At 45.6% G+C, this 25,434-nt stretch overlaps 1 protein-coding gene across 2 annotated transcripts in view; it reads right to left on the bottom strand.

The window, feature by feature from the left end:
- Nucleotides 1-24,971, bottom strand: part of LOC100492460 (syntaxin-binding protein 4) — a 52,066-nt gene extending 27,095 nt beyond the window's left edge. Inside the window, exon 1 of one of the 2 annotated variants that reach the window (XM_031893619.1) lies at nt 24,727-24,971. In XM_031893619.1, the coding sequence (XP_031749479.1) occupies nt 24,727-24,791 (65 nt within the window). In that variant the 5' untranslated portion in view covers nt 24,792-24,971. Of the gene's footprint in view, nt 1-3,584; nt 3,734-24,726 lie in introns of those variants that run through there. The other variant, XM_031893618.1, reaches the window with a different exon arrangement.
- Between the last annotated feature and the right edge of the window lie 463 nt (nt 24,972-25,434).

Here is a 25,434-nt window from a genome sequence, read left to right as displayed (position 1 = left end):
TCTGTATAACATGGTGCCACCCTGTATGGTAGGTTTGGGCATCCCTGTGTGTATAACATGGTGCCACCCTGTATGGTAGGTTTGGGCATCCCTGTGTGTATAACATGGTGCCACCCTGTATGGTAGGTTTGGGCATCCCTCTGTATATAACATGGTGCCACCCTGTATGGTAGGTTTGGGCATCCCTGTGTGTATAACATGGTGCCACCCTGTATGGTAGGTTTGGACATCCCTCTGTGTATAACATGGTGCCACCCTGTATGGTAGGTTTGGGCATCCCTGTGTGTATAACATGGTGCCACCCTGTATGGTAGGTTTGGGCATCCCTGTGTGTATAACATGGTGCCACCCTGTATGGTAGGTTTGGGCATCCCTGTCTATATAACATGGTGCCACCCTGTATGGTAGGTTTGGGCATCCCTGTGTGTATAACATGGTGCCACCCTGTATGGTAGGTTTGGGCATCCCTGTCTATATAACATGGTGCCACCCTGTATGGTAGGTTTGGGCATCCCTGTGTATATAACAAGGTGCCACCCTGTATGGTAGGTTTGGGCATCCCTGTGTATATAACAAGGTGCCACCCTGTATGGTAGGTTTGGGCATCCCTGTGTGTATAACATGGTGCCACCCTGTATGGTAGGTTTGGGCATCCCTGTGTATATAACAAGGTGCCACCCTGTATGGTAGGTTTGGGCATCCCTGTGTATTTAACATGGTGCCACCCTGTATGGTAGGTTTGGGCATCCCTGTGTGTATAACATGGTGCCACCCTGTATGGTAGGTTTGGGCATCCCTGTCTATATAACATGGTGCCACCCTGTATGGTAGGTTTGGGCATCCCTGTGTATATAACAAGGTGCCACCCTGTATGGTAGGTTTGGGCATCCCTGTGTATATAACAAGGTGCCACCCTGTATGGTAGGTTTGGGCATCCCTGTGTGTATAACATGGTGCCACCCTGTATGGTAGGTTTGGGCATCCCTGTGTATATAACAAGGTGCCACCCTGTATGGTAGGTTTGGGCATCCCTGTGTATTTAACATGGTGCCACCCTGTATGGTAGGTTTGGGCATCCCTGTGTGTATAACATGGTGCCACCCTGTATGGTAGGTTTGGGCATCCCTGTCTATATAACATGGTGCCACCCTGTATGGTAGGTTTGGGCATCCCTGTGTATATAACAAGGTGCCACCCTGTATGGTAGGTTTGGGCATCCCTGTGTATATAACAAGGTGCCACCCTGTATGGTAGGTTTGGGCATCCCTGTGTGTATAACATGGTGCCACCCTGTATGGTAGGTTTGGGCATCCCTGTGTATATAACAAGGTGCCACCCTGTATGGTAGGTTTGGGCATCCCTGTGTGTATAACATGGTGCCACCCTGTATGGTAGGTTTGGGCATCCCTGTGTATATAACATGGTGCCACCCTGTATGGTAGGTTTGGGCATCCCTGTGTATATAACATGGTGCCACCCTGTATGGTAGGTTTGGGCATCCCTGTCTATATAACAAGGTGCCACCCTGTATGGTAGGTTTGGGCATCCCTGTCTATATAACAAGGTGCCACCCTGTATGGCAGGCATAGGTGCCCCGTGCATAAGGTTTGTGTATGTTCAGCTCCCATGTGAAACACAAGCTTATATATTCCCCATATCTCCCCCCGCCCTGTAAATGGATTGTGCGGCCTTCCATAACATGAAACAGCTTGGGGGGAGATTAATAAGCGGCTCCATTCATGTCAGGAACATATTCATCTTCTGTGATGGGAGATGACAAAATAATAACATCTCTTGTTCCAAAGGGTAAGTAATCCTTACATAATATAGTCACAAAAAGGAGGCACGGAGAGCTTAATTACTCATGCAAGGATATTGTCCAATAGGACTCATTTGTATAATCTTCCTCTTATCTAACATAGGGGGGTCTTGGTGCAATTTTGGTTGGCAGTCATAGTGCTGTTAAAGGGTAAGTTGCTTCAAAAATATGTTTAATGCCTCCTGGTCCAGACATATGCGCATCATCAGGGATCTGGGAGGAGCCAAGAGTATACAGAGAAGGCAGGATTCTGATAGGATATTAAGTGGGCAAGATGGGGAAGATCTGAATCAGCAGTGTTGTCTTAAGATGTTGCTAGACGACTACTACTACTACTACTACTACTGCTACTACTACTACTACTACTACTACTACTGCTACTACTACTACTACTACTACTACTACTACTGCTACTACTACTACTACTACTACTACTACTACTACTACTGCTACTACTACTGCCACTACTACTACTACTACTACTACTACTACTACTACTGCTACTACTACTGCCACTACTACTACTACTACTACTGCTGCTACTACTACTACTACTACTACTACTACTGCTACTACTACTGCTGCTACTACTACTGCTACTACTACTTCTACTGCTACTACTGCTACTACTACTGCTGCTGCTTATAACACGCTTTCATTCTTGATAGTATGGAGAATGCTGGGATCTGTAGTCCAGCAACATCTACGTAAAAATCACGTATTTATAAAACCCGGTTTTAGCTTTAAAACAAATGGCGCCACTTCCTACGCCGAGTGTTCTTTCCACTGTCCCACTGTCCCACTGTCTCACTGTCCCACTGTCTTACTGTCCCACTGTCCCACTGTCCCACTGTCTCACTGTCCCACTGTCTCACTGTCTCACTGTCCCACTGTCCCACTGTCTCACTGTCCCACTGTCCCACTGTCCCACTGTCCCACTGTCTCACTGTCCCACTGTCTCACTGTCCCACTGTCTCACTGTCCCACTGTCTCACTGTCCCACTGTCCCACTGTCTCACTGTCCCACTGTCCCACTGTCCCACTGTCTCACTGTCCCACTGTCCCACTGTCTCACTGTCCCACTGTCCCACTGTCCCCAGTGGGTCAGGCCAGGTCATGTGGTAATAACGACACAATTGTAGGCGTAAATCTGCCATTAATCTGCACACCTTCATAAATCGGCAGATTAGCCCTTTGTTAGGGATTATATCTGGGATCGCCATGCACAACAGCAATTCACGCGTAATGGGACTTTGTACGTTTTGCACTGTTTTGGCGCTTAGTGCCCCAATGTAAGAAAAGGGGGGAGCAGGCTGGATTCTCATTGGAGGATCCTCTGGCATCAGTCAGGCCACTGGCCCTGGGTGGCTTGGTAATTAATTGCATCAAGCTGCAGCCATTGCTTATATGACGGAGCATGCTGGGAGTTGTAGTGCATTTGGGAAGATCAACGCTGCTAGAGAAGCTTTAACCCTTACTTAATGGAGCATTCTGGGAGCTGTAGTCCAGCAACATTTTGGTGGAAGTTTTATATCCCCCTTTATAGGAATCTCTGTAATCCTCCAAATGCAGGGAATTCACCCCAAAAAGAGCATAGAATGCTATAAAGGAGCGATGGAATGGAATGGATATAATCTGTGAGCAGGAGAGGAAGCCGGAACAGATGTGGTCCCTGGCTGCCCCCTCGCCCTCTCCCTTCCTGGCAAATCCCAAACCAATGCCCCCCCCTGACCTATTTACCCATGAGCCCCTGCGAGCCCCTCACCTGCTGATCAGCACGGCCCCTTTGCAGAACACAGAGACAGAAGGCATCTTCCCAACTCCCGGCCACATCGGCGCAGCTAGAGCATCAAGTGAGGAAGAGGAGGCAAGGGACTGGGCTTGTACCAAAGAGGTCATGTGATGCCCATTACATTTCTACCAATGGCAGCCGAGGGGACTGAAGGACTTGTCAAATTTGTTTTTCTTTATCCGTCTCCAAGCCATGTCAGCAGCTACGCAGCCACCGGGGGCTAAAGGGAGCCGTCAGCCTCCGGGGAATCTGTCTCTGCTATGGATGAACCCCTGAGGCCAGCAGCATGGCCCCCCAATCTAAGGGACTGACCCCTTTATTAAATAAAAGATAAATATGTATACATTCAATACATATTTTCAATATTTTTAAAGGCCATGTCAACCCCAAAAATAATTTTTTGCCCAATAAAAGAAAACTTTATTCCAAGCAACTTTCCAATGTGATTTTATTGGTGCTTTAAAAGTTATTTATAACTGTAATTGCTACTGAAAGCAGCATTTGCTGAACGCTGGGTGTTACTTTTTAAACAATGTTGCAAAGCTCAGTCTCCTCCAGCGAGTCAGGTCTGTCAGGCTGCTGCCTTGTGTTCCATTGTTTCATACCCCGGAGCCCCCAGGGCAGGGAATAGAAAAGGACAAACACTGTTTCTAATAGCAATTATACATACAAATAAGTAAAAACCATTGCAAATTTGTAATGAATGTATATTGCAAAGTTGCTTAGAATTATGTTTTCTTTTATTAGGCAAAAAATTATATTTTGGGTGCCACAGCCATGTGACCTGTGCGCTGATAAACTTCAGTCTCACTTTACTGCTGCGCTGCATGTTGGAGTGATATCCCTCCTTCTCAGCAGAACAATGGGAAGGGAGCAAGATAGCAGCTCCCAGTAGGTATCAGAATAGCACTCAGTAGTAAGAAATCCAAGTCCGGCTTGGGACTCCTCCAGTTACATGGGAGTAGGAGAAACAATAGGTTAGCTGAAAGCAGTTCTAATGTGTAGCGCTGGCTGAAAGCTCAGACTCAGGCACAATGCACTGAGATGGCGCCTACACACCAATATTACAGCTACAAATACATTTGTTGGTACAAGAATACAATTTTAAATGGCAGAGAATTGTACTAACTGTTGCCATGTTGCCCTGCTATCCCACCAGTCCTACCCACAGGCAACAGTCTTAAATATAGTGCATTACTTAGCTTCTCCTACTTACATCTGCTCCTTTGTTTGGTACCCTAGTTTGTGGGGTCCCATCACCCCTGGTACCCACACCACCAAATATAAACCAGCTGTACCTGTCCATTATTTAGGAAGTGCTTACTCTAACAATGCAGCAGTCCTGCCCTGCTTTATGGCAGAGATTCTAAATGAGTTACCTGTATAACTCACCCTGCAGCCTTGTGCCTTTATATGGGCACAGAACCCCTCAGTGACTGCTAATATCCTTATCATTTACAGTAGGGGGTACATTATCCCTTATAATACATGAGTGATACTCAGAGTTCCCTGTATAACTCAGCCTGCAGCCTTGTGCCTTTATATGGGCACAGAACCCCTCAGTGACTGCTAATATCCTTATCATTTACAGTAGGGGGTACATTATCCCTTATAATACATGAGTGATACTCAGAGTTCCCTGTATAACTCAGCCTGCAGCCTTGGGCCTTTATATGGGCACAGAACCCCTCAGTGACTTCTAATATCCTTATCATTTACAGTAGGGGGTACATTATCCCTTATAATACATGAGTGATACTCAGAGTTCCCTGTATAACTCAGCCTGCAGCCTTGTGCCTTTATATGGGCACAGAACCCCTCAGTGACTGCTAATATCCTTATCATTTACAGTAGGGGGTACATTATCCCTTATAATACATGAGTGATACTCAGAGTTCCCTGTATAACTCAGCCTGCAGCCTTGTGCCTTTATATGGGCACAGAACCCCTCAGTGACTTCTAATATCCTTATCATTTACAGTAGGGGGTACATTATCCCTTATAATACATGAGTGATACTCAGAGTTCCCTGTATAACTCAGCCTGCAGCCTTGTGCCTTTATATGGGCACAGAACCCCTCAGTGACTGCTAATATCCTTACCATTTACAGTAGGGGGTACATTATCCCTTATAATACATGAGTGATACTCAGAGTTCCCTGTATAACTCAGCCTGCAGCCTTGTGCCTTTATATGGTCACAGAACCCCTCAGTGACTGCTAATATCCTTATCATTTACAGTAGGGGGTACATTATCCCTTATAATACATGAGTGATACTCAGAGTTCCCTGTATAACTCAGCCTGCAGCCTTGTGCCTTTATATGGGCACAGAACCCCTCAGGCACTTCTATTATCCTTATAACTTACAGTAGGGGGTACATTATTCTCTAAATAGAATACTCACACAACAACAGCACTTACGCTAGCCTACAAGATAAGAAGCACTCCTTAGCCTATTTTTGTCTCACATCCTCGACTTTCCACCAAAAGACTGGCAGAGGCCCAGTTTGTAGGAAATGAAAGAGCTTTCCTGAAGAGAAATCAGATAAGATGGGATAAGGTGCCATGACCGTTGATAAGGGTCAACATCAACGTCACTGGCGCTGACAGTTATCCATATGATTTCGGGCAGAGCTTATTAAAAAGTCAGCAAGTAGTCAAGAAACCTTCTTCCTTCCTGATCCCTTCCTTCCTGCGTCCTGATCTGCACCGTAATGTCCCGCCTACTCCATCTCTGGAAATAGATTGCTGATACCTGCCGGTGTGACTCAGTGGCCAAAATCCAGGCATGACACTCCTTCAACAGTCACTCAGCAATGAGTAGGCAGCAAAAGCTCAGGAACAATGAGAGAACCAAGGGGAACCTTAGGAACCAGAAAAAACCCATGTGGGAATCATAGTCTAGGTTGAAGGCAGGGTTGGCTTCTGCCACAAACAAAGGGAACGGCTAGTTGCCACCCTAGAGGGTCAGGAGAGGAAGAGGATGTGCCATAGATCATCAGTTGAAGCCACAACAAGATACTGTGGGTCCATGATCAAAAGGGGCAAGATTAGATCCATGCCATCTCCAGAATGTTAGAATGAATGCCTTCACATTGCATACTTTCTTTAAAGTCTTATCTCTACACCCCCAGGAAAAGCCAACTTCTCCAGAGGAACTAATGAAGTAGGTATAACCAACACTCCAACGAACCAGATGACCTCAGATTGGACCACTCTTGGTTTTGAAGACCCTCCTGTTGTAGAGGACCGTGGCTAGTCTAACATTATTCTGTGATGGCCAAAAGTGAAGGAATTGGTGAAACTGCCATGTTCCTTGAAGTGGGAATCTACGTTGGGTGCTCGGTAGCTTGGTATGTCAAGTTTTATGGAAGAAAAACCAGAGGTAATTACTGATTGGCTGCTATGCACTACGGTCCTGGTTCCCTGCTACGATACCCTTGTATCTTCATGTAGGTATGGTTAGTTTCACCTGTTGTTGTCTTGTCCCAGGTGCTCTGTGTTAACAATCAACCTAGGCTCCTGGGTGTGTGGCTATTCCGTGTATTTGGTTCCGATCCTTGCCTGTATTCTGACTTCCAGTGAACTCCACCTGGACTGACCCCCTCGCCTGTTTAACTTCTTTTCTGGATCCTGTACCGCGCTACCGTTCTGGCTTTGACCTGTCCTGCCTGACTCTGACCCCGGTTCTAGTAAGCTCCTTCAGTTCTCTTCAAATGATCTGGTTCCCTTGCTCACCCAGAACCTTTGCCCTGACCTGGCGGCACCCGAGTAGCGGAGGGTTCCACTCGAAGCGAAAGGCGCCTGTTATCGGCAGAAGTGTGAGCTGTGACCAGGACCTTGGCAATTGTTCTGGGTTTTCCTGCCATCTTAGAACCAATATGGCCTTCACACAAAACCAGGCCCATGCAGCAGTAACACCCGAGGGCCACAGGTCAAATTTATGCAAACTCCTCCATCTCGGGTGTGGGCTAAACAGAGAGATATTGGCCAAATGGAACCACCCACACAGATGGAAAGTACAGAGGAGGCTGTGAACCCCCTTCACTTCTACATCTGCTGATGTCCCACTCGCCCACTTAGAAAAGGGCTTTGGCAACTTTAGTCCACAGTCCCGACAGACCTTTCTGATACCATAGGATGCCGGGCCAGTCTTCTGTAACCACCGCCCCTAGGTAGGACCCAGAACCACGCAGTATTGCTCGATCAAGCCACATAATCACTTTAATGGAAACAATATGGCAGCTCCCACTCAAGAAACAAACTGCAGATGAACCTAGGACCAATGCTATGAAGCCCCCCATGTGTATGTGCATTATCCTAGTGCCCACCGGTATCATGCAGAGTAATGCAGATTGGCAGATCCCCTCGCAGTCCCTCAATGCAGTTACATTAGCACATCTAGTAAAGGATTAGCCCGGCCCTGTACGAACCCATTCTCTGCCTCTATCCCCTCTAAGCCGTCTCTCTCTCTTTCTCTCTTTGGCATAAATAAAACACAGGCAGCACTAATCTTTTCTTGAAAAGTGATTATCCCAAGCGTCATGCCCCCCACATCTATGGGTCAGGCACAGGTTAGTGTTTGGTATGGGTTTCAAATAGGGACGGCTGTCCTAGGACCCCAGAGCACTAGCTATAGGTAAAAAGCCCAATAAGCTCAAATTTGAGAGTACAGGCAACACAGCATGCCCTATAGTAGTACAGATAGGGGACATTTTCATTGGAAGCTGTTGAACCCAAGAATTGCTGGAAAAGAGATGTTGATGGAATTCATTTCATTAGGGAGAGTCCTGTAGTGGGTCAGTTTCCCGCAAGAAAAATGGGTACCCTACCCTGAGCGGTGCAGGCAGGATTTCCACATGTGGGTCTTATCTGTATTTCTTATTTTACATTATATTCTCTATATCAGTGTTTTTCAACCTTTTTTGGGCAAAGGCACACTTGTTTCATGAAAAAAATCACGAGGCACACCACCATTAGAAAATGTTAAAAAATTTAACTCTGTGCCCAGCAGCAGTGCCCCCCTAGTACATTGGTGCCAAGAGCAGTGCCCCCCTAGTACATTGGTGCCAGCAGCAGTGCCCCCCTAGTACATTGGTGCCAAGAGCAGTGCCCCCCTAGTACATTGGTGCCAGCAGCAGTGCCCCCCTAGTACATTGGTGCCAAGAGCAGTGCCCCCCTAGTACATTGGTGCCAAGAGCAGTGCCCCCCTAGTACACTGGTGCCCAGCAGCAGTGCCCCCCTAGTACATTGGTGCCAAGAGCAGTGCCCCCCTAGTACATTGGTGCCAAGAGCAGTGCCCCCCTAGTACACTGGTGCCCAGCAGCAGTGCCCCCCTAGTACATTGGTGCCAAGAGCAGTGCCCCCCTAGTACACTGGTGCCCAGCAGCAGTGCCCCCCTAGTACACTGGTGCCCAGCAGCAGTGCCCCCCTAGTACATTGGTGCCAAGAGCAGTGCCCCCCTAGTACACTGGTGCCCAGCAGCAGTGCCCCCCTAGTACATTGGTGCCAAGAGCAGTGCCCCCCTAGTACATTGGTGCCCAGCAGCAGTGCCCCCCTAGTACATTGGTGCCCAGCAGCAGTGCCCCCCTAGTACATTGGTGCCCAGCAGCAGTGCCCCCCTAGTACATTGGTGCCAAGAGCAGTGCCCCCCTAGTACATTGGTGCCCAGCAGCCCTTCCTGTTTAAATGTGGTCAGCGGGTCATGGGAGAAGGCAGTAGCGGGTCTAGTAGTGGGTCCAAGCGGTTAGAAATGTGGATAGGGTTGGACTGGGCCGCTGGGACACCAGGAAAAATCCTTGTGGGTCCTGACTCTAGTGGGCCCCGGTGGGCGAGACCCTTGCCGGCGATCCCCCTGCTCCTCCCCTGACACGTTAAATTATGCACGCTCGGGGGAGGACGTAAGGTGGGGGGCCCTGCGAGGAGGATCAGGGGGGCCCCTGTGGGGGGGGGGGAATTAGGGGACTCAGCTGAAGGGGAACCTGCAGGGCCGCGGTGGGCCCTTCACCCCCCAGTCTGACCCTGAATGTGGGTTGCGTACAGGGCCGCCATCAGGGGGGCACAGGGGGTACAGCCGTCCCGGGCCCGGACGATCTTAACTTTAAAAGGGGGCCCAGCGCTGCTATAGTTTTCTTAGCTCGGGCCCCCTTTAATCTGTTCCGGGCCCTGTCATTGGTGGTCAGCGGGCGATCCTATTGGTCGCGCCCCGTGCGTACATGCACGTCAGTACGCACGGGGCGCAACCTTATAAAAGGGCCTGGCGTCGTTCGGCACTCAGAAGTGCAGTGCTGTCGGGAACGAAGGACCTCGCCAAGGAGCCGTCACCGGAGGATTGTGCTGTGCTGGCTACCAATGTACTAGGGGGGTTTGCTGGCTACCAATGTACTAGGGGGGTTTGCTGGCTACCAATGTACTAGGGGGGGCACTGCTGGCTACCAATGTACTAGGGGGGTTTGCTGGCTACCAATGTACTAGAGGGGTTTGCTGGCTACCAATGTATTAGGGGGGGCCCTGCTGGCTACCAATGTACTAGGGGGGCCCTGCTGGCTACCAATGTACTAGGGGGGCACTGCTGGCTACCAATGTACTAGGGGGGCACTGCTGGCTACCAATATACTAGGGGGGGCACTGCTGGCTACCAATGTACTAGGGGGGGCACTGCTGGCTACCAATGTACTGGGGGGGCCCTGCTGGCTACCAATGTACTGGGGGGGCCCTGCTGGCTACCAATGTACTGGGGGGGCCCTGCTGGCTACCAATGTACTAGGGGGGTTTGCTGGCTACCAATGTATTAGGGGGGGCCCTGCTGGCTACCAATGTACTAGGGGGGGTTTGCTGGCTACCAATGTACTGGGGGGGCACTGCTGGCTACCAATGTACTAGGGGGGCCCTGCTGGCTACCAATGTACTAGGGGGGGCACTGCTGGCTACCAATGTACTAGGGGGGGCACTGCTGGCTACCAATGTACTAGGGGGGGCACTGCTGGCTACCAATGTACTAGGGGGGCACTGCTGGCTACCAATGTACTAGGGGGGCACTGCTGGCTACCAATGTACTAGGGGGGGCACTGCTGGCTACCAATGTACTAGGGGGGCACTGCTGGCTACCAATGTACTAGGGGGGCACTGCTGGCTACCAATGTACTAGGGGGGGCACTGCTGGCTACCAATGTACTAGGGGGGCACTGCTGGCTACCAATGTACTAGGGGGGGCCCTGCTGGCTACCAATGTACTGGGGGGGCCCTGCTGGCTACCAATGTACTAGGGGGGGCCCTGCTGGCTACCAATGTACTAGGGGGGGCCCTGCTGGCTACCAATGTACTGGGGGGGCCCTGCTGGCTACCAATGTACTAGGGGGGGCCCTGCTGGCTACCAATGTACTAGGGGGGGCCCTGCTGGCTACCAATGTCTGATATCTGTGAGTCCTTTGTATTTGTGGGAGGGGGGCCCAGAAATTTTTTTTTGTGAGGGGCCCTGTGATTTCTGATGGCGGCCCTGGTTGCGTATCTAGGTGGGGTTTTAAAAATTGGTTCTGCCCAGGAGCCTACCATTAGAAAGGTAAAGGGGCTTAATTACTCCTACCTGCCATCTGGATCCAAAGGTAGAAGAGAGGGGAGATGGACTGAAGGACAGTGATAGATTTTCCCAGATTTGGGAATAAATAAACCCCTTGGAACTCAGTCCTGTAACGGAGCATTCAAGGAACTGTCAGAATCTGAGTCTTGACAGGAGAAGAGCTGGCTTCTGCTGCATAGTTTCAGAACGGAGTCGGAGCCAGAACCAACAGATTACAAAGGGTTCATGTTTACAAAGAACTTTAAAACCACTGGAAATTGTGAATTAATATAAGTATTAAAGGGAAACTAAAGCCAGAAGACACTTTAAATTCTCTGCCTCCAAGGCATCTGCAAAAGGCCCAGGCTGAAGGTACCCAGAAAGGACAATGGGCAAGTTAGGGGGCTATGGCTTACATGGCATATACTGAGGACCTTTGGCACTAAAAGTTGCCCTTTAATAATATATTGCTGCCTGCAAATCTCTGGATGTGGGTTGTGTTTATATTCCCAGTGAGCAGGGAAACGCATGGAGCGAGTGTGCGGCACCCACCCAGCAAACTGCCAAACTAGTTATCCATAAGGCTTTAGCCAGTGACAGCTGCTGGAGATGACAGTTCTCCCCAAATGACCCCTTCTCCTCCCTCCCAGCATCTCATTTGGGCTCAGTCATCGGCAGATTATGGATGGAAGAGTTGGAATTGAAAGAATAAGTAGCAAAAGACCCCAGACATTATTCCTTTGCTTTGACAAGTCAGTTATTTGTATCAAAGAGCTGTAAACTGGGTTTCTATCTGTTACCTAATGAAATATTTTATCTGTTGCTTAAACACCCCCTCCCATTCTCAGTGGCTTTAATGGAGCTATAGTTAATGCAGGGGTTCCTAAACTATAGGGTTGGCCAGTCTTGAGGGGCACAAAGCACTGGTTGATGGGTTAGAGTAGCTTAAAGTACAATTAGAGCTTATTTGCCCTTTCTTCTACTTCTGGAACTCTAGCACGATGGCTAATGTTTCCATATATACTTCTTTCCAGAAGTATCTGCCCATCCAGCATCTTGTTGCCCAACCAATGTCTTAGAGTTAGGAGAGTTATTTACCTGCAATATATATTGTGTGATTTGATTCAGGAGGTGCAATTCGGCACGCTTACTAACAGGGCTAGGAATAACTAGCCATGGAGCCAAGTGATACAAGTAATGGGTATCTTACCTATGCTTAGCCTGGGATGATGGGACATGACTTATTGGCAACGGTGCAGCCTTTAGATTTGTATTGTGGAACTGCCCCAGTTGCCAGGAGGGAGAATGTAGAAGAGTACAGTAGGTATAGATGGGCAAGATAGTATCAGTAAGGAAAGATAATGAAATTAGGGAAAATTGTCAACAGTTGGGCAAGATGGTAATGGTATGTCAACATTGTAACAGTAGGGACAGATGGAGACAGTAGCAAGATGGTGGTAATAGGGCAATATGTTAAAAAATAGGGCAAATTTGCAGCAGTATAGCAAGATGGTGACAATAGGACTATAATGTAACAATATGGAAAGATGGTGACAGCAGGGCAGGATGGTAACAATAGGGAGAGATTGGAACAGCAGGGCAAGATGGTGGAAGTAGGGCAAAATGGTGACAATAGGGCAAAAGTGTAACAATAGAGAAAGATGGTGACAGCAAGGCTAGTTGGTAACAATAGGAAAAGATGGTTACAATAAAGCAAGATGGTGCAAATTGGAAGCAGTAGGGCAAGATGATGAAGTGGGAAAAGATGGTGGTAGTGGAGCAAGATAGTAATAATAGGGAAAAGAGGAGACAGCAGGGCAAGATAGTGGCAGCAGGGCATGTAGGGAAAGTAGGGCAAGATGGAGGTAGTAGGGCAAGATGGAACTAGTAGGGAAAGAAGGAGTCCACAGGGAGTGATCAGGGTAAAATGGTGGCAGTATGGCAAGATAGTGATAGTAGGATAAGATGGCAACAGTAGGGAAGGATGGAGACAGCAGGGCAAGATGGTTACAGTAGGACAAGATAGTGATAATAGGGCAAGATGGTAACAGTAGGGCAAGATGATTACGGTAGGGCAAGGTGGAGACCAACAGTAGGGCAAGATGATTACGGTAGGGCAAGGTGGAGACCAACAGTAGGGCAAGATGATTACGGTAGGGCAAGGTGGAGACCAACAGTAGGGCAAGATGATTACGGTAGGGCAAGGTGGAGACCAACAGTAGGGCAAGATGATTACGGTAGGGCAAGGTGGAGACCAACAGTAGGGCAAGATGATTACGGTAGGGGCAAGGTGGAGACCAACAGTAGGGCAAGATGATTACGGTAGGGCAAGGTGGAGACCAACAGTAGGGCAAGATGATTACGGTAGGGCAAGGTGGAGACCAACAGTAGGGCAAGATGATTACGGTAGGGCAAGGTGGAGACCAACAGTAGGGCAAGATGATTACGGTAGGGCAAGATGGAGACCAACAGTAGGGCAAGATGGCAACAGTGAGGAAAGATGTACCACAGAACAAGCTGGTGATAGACAACATAACAACAGTAGAATATGATAGAGATAAAATGGAAAAATTAGGCCAACAGTTGGGCTGGATAGCAACACACTTTTGTATTTGTGTCACCCCAACCTTCAGCCCCTCAGTAACACATTAATGTTTATTTCAGACAGACAGAGTGAGTGAGGATCCCAGCAGGCAAAACCAGAATCGGATATTTCTGTGCGAGTGGAGATATGTTCGGATCAGTAACTCATCTGTAGCCGTGCCAGTATAAATTACAGCTTCCACTACTATGGGCTTGTTTGCTTTGTGTTTAAATTTGTTAACAGTCTCAATCACTTTATTTTGTGCCTAATAAGTATATACAGTATATATATATAGGGCATGGAGGAGCACTCGCCAAACAAAAACACAGCCTGGGTGCAGGTAAAATTTAATCTTCCCTATGGAAAACAACAATTCTGGTTCACAAAACAGTTTTGTTGTTTTCCCTGAGGAAGATCAGGATGGAGTGATAGAAACGTTGGTACTTTTTTGTTGCTATATATATGAATAAGGCCACAATATAAAAAAATTGTACATCAGGGGACGTCGGCTAAGATGGAACTACAGGCCCCATAAAAGTGAAGGTTTAAACATCTCTCGATCTCACTGTCTGACCAAACCAGGGCCGATCATTAGCTCAGAAACAGCTGTCAAAATGTCTGATCCGCTCTTTGACGTGTCTCTGTTCCGACAGGGAGATGCCTGAATCTTACTCTACTGTTGGGCCTCGTGACCTGCTTTGCTCATCCCTTCTAGAAAACAAAGGGCCTCCATGGAGAGGTTGCTTGACCTTTAATAAACACTAAATTTTGAGGGAAAGCCATAAACCCTAAACCAAATGGATCTAGAACATGTGGGTTCTCAGTGGAACAGTGGATACAGTCATGCCAACCAAGGGAAGCATGGACGAAAACACATAATGGTAAATGTTTGTGATAGGAAGGCTTAGCAAGAACCATGGCTACGGGGCGCCCAGTGACAGAGATAGAAGTTAGCATGTGTCTGTGCTGTGGGCACTGGATGGCCTGAATGTTACAGAACATTATCTCCTCCACGCTGATGTGCCTGTGTGTCTATATAGAATCTGATGTCTAACTCAAGTAACACCCCCCGTGCCCTGTAGGTCTGATATATATATCAGCAACTTTAAATACAGTGCCAATTCCATGTATAATACCCCAGAACACACGGCAGATAAATACAGTGCCAATTCCATGTGTAATAATACCCCAGAACACACGGCAGATAAATACAGTGCCAATTCCATGTATAATACCCCAGAACACACGGCAGATAAATACAGTGCCAATTCCATGTATAATACCCCAGAACACACGGCAGATAAATACAGTGCCAATTCCATGTATAATACCCCAGAACACACGGCAGATAAATACAGTGCCAGTTCCATGTATAATACCCCAGAACTCACGGCAGATAAATACAGTGCCAATTCCATGTATAATACCCCAGAACCCACAGCAGGATAAATACAGTGCCAATTCAATGTATAATACCCCAGAACACACGGCAGATAAATACAGTGCCAATTCAATGTATAATACCCCAGAACCCACAGCAGGATAAATACAGTGCCAATTCAATGTATAATACCCCAGAACACACGGCAGATAAATACAGTGCCAATTCCATGTATAATACCCCAGAACACACGGCAGATAAATACAGTGCCAATTCCATGTATAATACCCCAGAACACACGGCAGATAAATACAGTGCCAATTCCATGTATAATACCCCAGAACCCACAGCAGGATAAATACAGTGCCAATTCCATGTATAATACCCCAGAACACACTGCAGATAAATACAGTGCCAATTCCATGTATAATACCCCAGAACAAACGGCAGATAAATACAGTGCCAATTCCATGTATAATACCCCAGAACTCACGGCAGATAAATACAGTGCCAATTCCATGTATAATACCCCAGAACTCACGGCAGATAAATACAGTGCCAATTCCATGTATAATACCCCAGAACACACGGCAGATAAATACAGTGCCAATTCCATGTATAATACCCCAGAACACAAGGCAGATAAATACAGTGCCAATTCCATGTATAATACCCCAGAACTCACGGCAGATAAATACAGTGCCAATTCCATGTATAATACCCCAGAACACACGGCAGATAAATACAGTGCCAATTCCATGTATAATACCCCAGAACACACGGCAGATAAATACAGTGCCAATTCCATGTATAATACCCCAGAACACAAGGCAGATAAATACAGTGCCAATTCCATGTATAATACCCCAGAACACACGGCAGATAAATACAGTGCCAATTCCATGTATAATACCCCAGAACACACGGCAGATAAATACAGTGCCAATTTCATGTATAATACCCCAGAACCCACAGCAGGATAAATACAGTGCCAATTCCATGTATAATACCCCAGAACACACTGCAGATAAATACAGTGCCAATTCCATGTATAATACCCCAGAACAAACGGCAGATAAATACAGTGCCAATTCCATGTATAATACCCCAGAACACAAGGCAGATAATACAGTGCCAATTCCATGTATATACCCCAGAACACACGGCAGATAATACAGTGCCAATTCCATGTATAAAACCCCAGAACACACGGCAGATAAATACAGTGCCAATTCCATGTATAATACCCCAGAACACACGGCAGATAAATACAGTGCCAATTCCATGTATAATACCCCAGAACACACGGCAGATAAATACAGTGCCAATTCCATGTATAATACCCCAGAACACAAGGCAGATAAATACAGTGCCAATTCCATGTATAATACCCCAGAACACACGGCAGATAAATACAGTGCCAATTCCATGTATAATACCCCAGCACACACGGCAGATAAATACAGTGCCAATTCCATGTATAATACCCCAGAACACAAGGCAGATAAATACAGTGCCAATTCCATGTATAATACCCCAGAACACACGGCAGATAAATACAGTGCCATTCCATGTATAATACCCCAGAACACAAGGCAGATAAATACAGTGCCAATTCCATGTATAATACCCCAGAACACACGGCAGATAAATACAGTGCCAATTCCATGTATAATACCCCAGAACACACGGCAGATAAATACAGTGCCAATTCCATGTATAATACCCCAGAACACACGGCAGATAAATACAGTGCCAATTCCATGTATAATACCCCAGAACACACGGCAGATAAATACAGTGCCAATTCCATGTATAATACCCCAGAACACAAGGCAGATAAATACAGTGCCAATTCCATGTATAATACCCCAGAACACACGGCAGATAAATACAGTGCCAATTCCATGTATAATACCCCAGAACACAAGGCAGATAAATACAGTGCCAATTCCATGTATAATACCCCAGAACACACGGCAGATAAATACAGTGCCAATTCCATGTATAATACCCCAGAACACAAGGCAGATAAATACAGTGCCAATTCCATGTATAATACCCCAGAACACACGGCAGATAAATACAGTGCCAATTCCATGTATAATACCCCAGAACACACGGCAGATAAATACAGTGCCAATTCCATGTATAATACCCCAGAACACAAGGCAGATAAATACAGTGCCAATTCCATGTATAATACCCCAGAACACACGGCAGATAAATACAGTGCCAATTCCATGTATAATACCCCAGAACACAAGGCAGATAAATACAGTGCCAATTCCATGTATAATACCCCAGAACACACGGCAGATAAATACAGTGCCAATTCCATGTATAATACCCCAGAACACAAGGCAGATAAATACAGTGCCAATTCCATGTATAATACCCCAGAACACACGGCAGATAAATACAGTGCCAATTCCATGTATAATACCCCAGAACACAAGGCAGATAAATACAGTGCCAATTCCATGTATAATACCCCAGAACACACGGCAGATAAATACAGTGCCAATTCCATGTATAATACCCCAGAACACACGGCAGATAAATACAGTGCCAATTCCATGTATAATACCCCAGAACACAAGGCAGATAAATACAGTGCCAATTCCATGTATAATACCCCAGAACACACGGCAGATAAATACAGTGCCAATTCCATGTATAATACCCCAGAACACAAGGCAGATAAATACAGCGCCAATTCCATGTATAATACCCAAGAACACACGGCAGATAAATACAGCGCCAATTCCATGTATAATACCCCAGAACACACGGCAGATAAATACAGTGCCAATTCCATGTATAATACCCCAGAACACACGGCAGATAAATACAGTGCCAATTCCATGTATAATACCCCAGAACACACGGCAGATAATACAGTGCCAATTCCATGTATAATACCCCAGAACACAAGGCAGATAAATACAGTGCCAATTCCATGTATAATACCCCAGAACACACGGCAGATAAATACAGTGCCAATTCCATGTATAATACCCCAGAACACACGGCAGATAAATACAGTGCCAATTTCATGTATAATACCCCAGAACACACGGCAGATAAATACAGTGCCAATTTCATGTATAATACCCCAGAACCCACAGCAGGATAAATACAGTGCCAATTCCATGTATAATACCCCAGAACACACTGCAGATAAATACAGTGCCAATTCCATGTATAATACCCCAGAACAAACGGCAGATAAATACAGTGCCAATTCCATGTATAATACCCCAGAACACAAGGCAGATAAATACAGTGCCAATTCCATGTATAATACCCAGAACACACGGCAGATAAATACAGTGCCAATTCCATGTATAAACCCCAGAACACACGGCAGATAAATACAGTGCCAATTCCATGTATAATACCCCAGAACACACGGCAGATAAATACAGTGCCAATTCCATGTATAATACCCCAGAACACACGGCAGATAAATACAGTGCCCAATTCCATGTATAATACCCCAGAACACACGGCAGATAAATACAGTGCCAATTCCATGTATAATACCCAGAACACAAGGCAGATAAATACAGTGCCAATTCCATGTATAATACCCCAGAACACACGGCAGATAAATACAGTGCCAATTCCATGTATAATACCCCAGCACACACGGCAGATAAATACAGTGCCAATTCCATGTATATACCCCAGAACACAAGGCAGATAAATACAGTGCCAATTCCATGTATAATACCCCAGAACACACGGCAGATAAATACAGTGCCAATTCCATGTATAATACCCCAGAACACAAGGCAGATAAATACAGTGCCAATTCCATGTATAATACCCCAGAACACACGGCAGATAAATACAGTGCCAATTCCATGTATAATACCCCAGAACACACGGCAGATAAATACAGTGCCAATTCCATGTATAATACCCCAGAACACACGGCAGATAAATACAGTGCCAATTCCATGTATAATACCCCAGAACACACGGCAGATAAATACAGTGCCAATTCCATGTATATACCCCAGAACAAAGGCAGATAAATACAGTGCCAATTCCATGTATAATACCCCAGAACACACGGCAGATAAATACAGTGCCAATTCCATGTATAATACCCAGAACACACGGCAGATAAATACAGTGCCAATTCCATGTATAATACCCCAGAACACAAGGCAGATAAATACAGTGCCAATTCCCATGTATAATACCCCAGAACACACGGCAGATAAATACAGTGCCAATTCCATGTATAATACCCCAGAACACAAGGCAGATAAATACAGCGCCAATTCCATGTATAATACCCAAGAACACACGGCAGATAAATACAGCGCCAATTCCATGTATAATACCCCAGAAACACCGGCAGATAAATACAGTGCCAATTCCATGTATAATACCCCAGAACACACGGCAGATAAATACAGTGCCAATTCCATGTATAATACCCCAGAACACAAGGCAGATAAATACAGCGCCAATTCCCATGTATAATACCCCAGAACACACGGCAGATAAATACAGTGCCAATTCCATGTATAATACCCCAGAACACACGGCAGATAAATACAGTGCCAATTCCATGTATAATACCCCAGAACACAAGGCAGATAAATACAGCGCCAATTCCATGTATAATACCCCCAGAACACACGGCAGATAAATACAGTGCCAATTCCATGTATAATACCCCAGAACACACGGCAGATAAATACAGTGCCAATTCCATGTATAATACCCCAGAACACACGGCAGATAAATACAGTGCCAATTCCATGTATAATACCCCAGAACACACGGCAGATAAATACAGTGCCAATTCCATGTATAATACCCCAGAACACATGGCAGATAAAATACAGTGCCAATTCCGTGTATAATACCCCAGAACACAAGGCAGATAAATACAGTGCCAATTCCATGTATAATACCCCAGAACACACGGCAGATAAATACAGTGCCAATTCCATGTATAATACCCCAGAACACAAGGCAGATAAATACAGCGCCAATTCCATGTATAATACCCCAGAACACACGGCAGATAAATACAGCGCCAATTCCATGTATAATACCCCAGAACACACGGCAGATAAATACAGTGCCAATTCCATGTATAATACCCCAGAACACACGGCAGATAAATACAGTGCCAATTCCATGTATAATACCCCAGAACACACGGCAGATAAATACAGTGCCAATTCCATGTATAATACCCAAGAACACACGGCAGATAAATACAGCGCCAATTCCATGTATAATACCCCAGATCACATGGCAGATAAATACAGTGCCAATTCCATGTGTAATAATACCCCAGAACACACGGCAGATAAATACAGCGCCAATTCCATGTATAATACCCCAGAACACACGGCAGATAAATACAGCGCCAATTCCATGTATAATACCCCAGAACACAAGGCAGATAAATACAGTGCCAATTCCATGTATAATACCCCAGAACACACGGCAGATAAATACAGCGCCAATTCCATGTATAATACCCCAGAACACACGGCAGATAAATACAGTGCCAATTCCATGTATAATACCCCAGAACACATGGCTGATAAATACAGTGCCAATTCCATGTGTAATATCCAGGATAAAATGAAAAAACAGCAGCACTCCGGAAATGTTGTAGAAAAAAGTGACTTTACTCAAGTGCACACAGCAACGTTTTGGGCATAAACCAGCCCTTTATCAAGCCTTGATAAAGGGCTGGTTTATGCCCGAAACGTTGCTGTGTGCACTTGAGTAAAGTCACTTTTTTCTACAACATTTCCGGAGTGCTGCTGTTTTTTCATTTTATCCTGGATATTGTTTTACCCTGGCTGAGGGTTCAGCTTGCACCTGGGGCTACAATTAGCTGGTTTGTCCATTGTGTAGCACACCTTAATCAATTCCATGTGTAATAATACCCCAGAACACACGGCAGATAAATACAGTGCCAATTCCATGTATAATACCCCAGATCACACGGCAGATAAATACAGTGCCAATTCCATGTGTAATAATACCCCAGAACACACGGCAGATAAATACAGTGCCAATTCCATGTATAATACCCCAGATCACATGGCAGATAAATACAGTGCCAATTCCATGTGTAATAATACCCCAGAACACACGGCAGATAAATACAGTGCCAATTCCATGTGTAATAATACCCCAGAACACACGGCAGATAAATACAGTGCCAATTCCATGTATAATACCCCAGAACACACGGCAGATAAATACAGTGCCAATTCCATGTATAATACCCCAGAACACACGGAAGATAAATACAGTGCCAATTCAATGTATAATACCACAGAACATATGGCAGATAAATACAGTGCCAATTCCATGTATAATACCCCAGAACACATGGCAGATAAATACAGTGCCAATTCCATGTATAATACACAACATATAGCGGTATAATTCAGTGGTGTTCAGTGGTGGATACCTAGATGGGGCAAAGATCAGCTTGTTTGCCTCCCCCCAATCTGTGCATGGCCGGTGAGAGTTGCATAGTCTTTGGGTCAGTGGGCTGGGCCCATTACAGCGCTGTGTGTTCCTGGGGCCTAATGCAGAAACATTCTGTGTATCTCAGCATGAATCCCTAAGGCAAAGGTCAATGCCAAGGGAGCGCTGTGCATCGCTGTGAACCCGAAGAGACCGTTTTACCTAGAGATGGACTTGAGCTGAACTTCAAGAGGCCAAATCTTTAGCCGCTAATCGGATTGATGCTGATTACTGGTGCTGCCTCATGGGAAGGGGGATCCAGACAAAACATGTTGTCCCACAAAGCTCAAACAATGTGAAGTTAATTGGCAAGTCAGGGGTTAGAGAATCAGTGCAGGCCAAGGAAAGTACATGGCAAAATCCCAGGGCTCACCTTAGGCACCATTTATACATTTTGTAACACACAAACACAATATTCATGCACTAAATTTTGTGATGGTAAAATTGTGATCACTCCAGGTCACAAAATGAAATAAAAAATTAAGTCAAACAAACAAAATACGTTTTGTTACAAAAATAATTTTGTCAGCACAAAACAAACAATCTCCGCCAGGTTTTTTTGCTCTGTATCCCCTCATCCCCAATGAATACATTGCTGCCTGGGTTCAGCAGTGCTATATTTATAAGGGGCAGGCAGGGGGAGCTACATAAGCACCCTATCAGTTACAGGGTGCCAGCGAGATCAGTAATAATTGGCCCCTCCTTTACGCCATCCTTTGATAATGAAGAATATAATAATTTGGTGACCACAAAAAAATCATTTTATTAACAAAAGCATGTATTTCTGCTGTGGAAAATGCATTCCCTGTTACACAATGCCCTATAGACCCCATTGCCCCTATACAAACGCTCACAAGGGAGCTGCCATAATGCTTTTCCGTGGCTGAGATTAATCTGAGAATTCATTCTGGCACCATGAGAACAATTAAGGCAGCTCTGGCACATATAAATAAAGATAAATATTCAAGAACTTTAGGCTTGTTGTGCAGATGGAACATTACCGGGAAAATAACTGCTTAGAAGTAGGGTACATATAAGGGCCATGTAATAAACAAAGGTCTAGTAACCCATAGAAACCAATAAGATGTTTGCTTTCAAATGGCAGACCAGTGCATGCTGCCTACTAATTGGTTAATATAGATTACTACACCTGGAACCAATTTTGCACAATTACATCACCCCCCCCAATGGAAACAACTGAAGTACAGGTATTGGACCACTTATCCGGAAACCCCTTATCCAGAAATTTCTGAATTATGGAAAGGCCATCTCCCATAGACTCCATTTTAATAAAATAATTCACATTTTTAAAAATGATTTCCTTTTTCTCTGTAATAATAAAACAGTACCTGTACTTGATCCCAACTAAGATATAATTACCCCTTATTGGGGGCAGAACAGCCCTATTGGGTTTATTTAATGGTTAAATGATTCCCTTTTCTCTGTAATAATAAAACAGTACCTTGTACTTGATCCCAACTAAGATATAATTACCCCTTATTGGGGGCAGAACAGCCCTATTGGGTTTATTTAATGGTTAAATGATTCCCTTTTCTCTGTAATAATAAAACAGTACCTGTACTTGATCCCAACTAAGATATAATTACCCCTTATTGGGGCAGAACAGCCCTATTGGGTTTATTTCATGGTTAAATATTCCCTTTTCTCTGTAATAATAAAACAGTACCTGTACTTGATCCCAACTAAGATATAATTACCCCTTATTGGGGGCAGAACAGCCCTATTGGGTTTATTTCATGGTTAAATATTCCCTTTTCTCTGTAATAATAAAACAGTACCTGTACTTGATCCCAACTAAGATATAATTACCCCTTATTGGGGGCAGAACAGCCCTATTGGGTTTATTTAATGGTTAAATGATTCCCTTTTCTCTGTAATAATAAAACAGTACCTGTACTTGATCCCAACTAAGATATAATTACCCCTTATTGGGGGCAGAACAGCCCTATTGGGTTTATTTCATGGTTAAATGATTCCCTTTTCTCTGTAATAATAAAACAGTACCTGTACTTGATCCCAACTAAGATATAATTACCCCTTATTGGGGCAGAACAGCCCTATTGGGTTTATTTAATGGTTAAATGATTCCCTTTTCTCTGTAATAATAAAACAGTACCTGTACTTGATCCCAACTAAGATATAATTACCCCTTATTGGAGCCAAAACCATTCTATTGGGTTTATTTAATGTTTAAATTATTTTTTTAGTAGACTTAAGGCAGGAGATCCAAATTACGGCAAGACCCCTTATACGGAAAACCCCAGGTCCCGAGCATTTCGGATTATGGGTCCCATACCTGTACCACTATCTACATCAGATTTCCCCAAGCTGGCCCTCCTATAGGGACAAAAGCAGCCCTTGGGCAGCTCCAGCCTGACAGCCATTCAGGTGAATTTCTTGAGCTGCTATTATAACTACGGGGCTACTGTAATATAATGGGCAAAGTTTGCAACAGGTCTAGTAACTCATAGCAACCAGTCAGTGGGCAGCATGTAGTGGCCAACTGCTTCAAAGTAAGCATCTGCTTGGTTGCTATGGTTGCAGCAGCCTTGACAACTTTTTGCTAGGTAGTGGAATAAGATTCTTATATTGGATGGGCTCGGCACAACCTCGGCTCGGCCACAACAACCTCCTCCTCCTCCCGGTGTGCTCTAATCACATAGTAACTCCGCACTCATTCACGCTTTCCCTGGCAAACACTCATTGCCCTCTGCTTGCCGCTGGCAGGTAACACATGGACAGGGCAATTGCACAGCAACAAGTCACTGCTGCGCCAAAAAACCCAAAAAGTGCATTCTCACCCCTTTTGGACCAAACGGGCCACCTTTGTTGAGTCATGTAGGGGGGAGGGGAAGACTTTAATGAGCATAATGCTCCTGGTATTGCTAAGGGGTTTCTATAAGCCCAGCCATTGCCCCAGTCAGGCTGGTACATGCCATGCATAGAGGTGCCAACAGTCCAGCCATTGGTGCCAGAGTTATAGACAGATATGGAATAAGAGGGCAGAAAGGTGGCAACCCTCAGTGTACAGTGATGCCACTCACCAGTATATAAGGGACAGTCCGTCGAATCTCTCCAGCTCCTTCCCAGAAGGTCTGAGATAGGACATTTCATCAGAGACCCTCCAGTGACTCCGTCCCCCTCCTCCGAGGCTCCCCGGCAAAGCCTGGCAGGGTGAATTAGAACAGCCACTCCATGCCGCTCTCTGTCTGTGCCTCCTCAAAGCCCTATCATCGCAGCTCTCCCTTCGCTAATCACCCAGGATTTCAGCCGCAGACAGTCAGGCCTAATCGCATCTCTGCATATGACTTTAACACCCCCCACCCTCTAGCTCCCTTGTCCCTCCCTGGGCCAGATGGCTCTCTTTTGTCTTCCTGCTCTTCCTTGGCAACTGGTGGGCCCTATAGGAATGCCTACCTGCGGCCCCCGCCCTGCTCATGAGATACACCAGCCCCAGCAACTTTTCCCAGCTATTGGGTTTAGTTATTTTTAATCTCTTCCATCCATTTCACTTGCTTTCATTTGGACTTCTCTTTCCTCCCTTCTTGTTTCATTCTGCCATTTGTTTTCCTATTTCCTTCGTTTGTAACAAGGTCCCATCACTGATTCTTCCTGTGTATTCTCACATTCTGTTTTAATTCTTGCACCTTTCCTTCCCTCGCTGCTTTCCTTTTATCTTTATTTCTATATTTCTGTTCTCCATGACATATTTCTCTCTTGTCTGCCTTCCTTTCCCTTCCATCCTTCCTTTC

Source organism: Xenopus tropicalis, chromosome 9 (assembly GCF_000004195.4).
Source record: "Xenopus tropicalis strain Nigerian chromosome 9, UCB_Xtro_10.0, whole genome shotgun sequence".
Taxonomy (NCBI): Eukaryota; Metazoa; Chordata; class Amphibia; order Anura; family Pipidae; genus Xenopus; species Xenopus tropicalis.
Note: the sequence above shows the minus strand (reverse complement) of the source record. Positions and strands in the feature narration are given on the sequence as shown.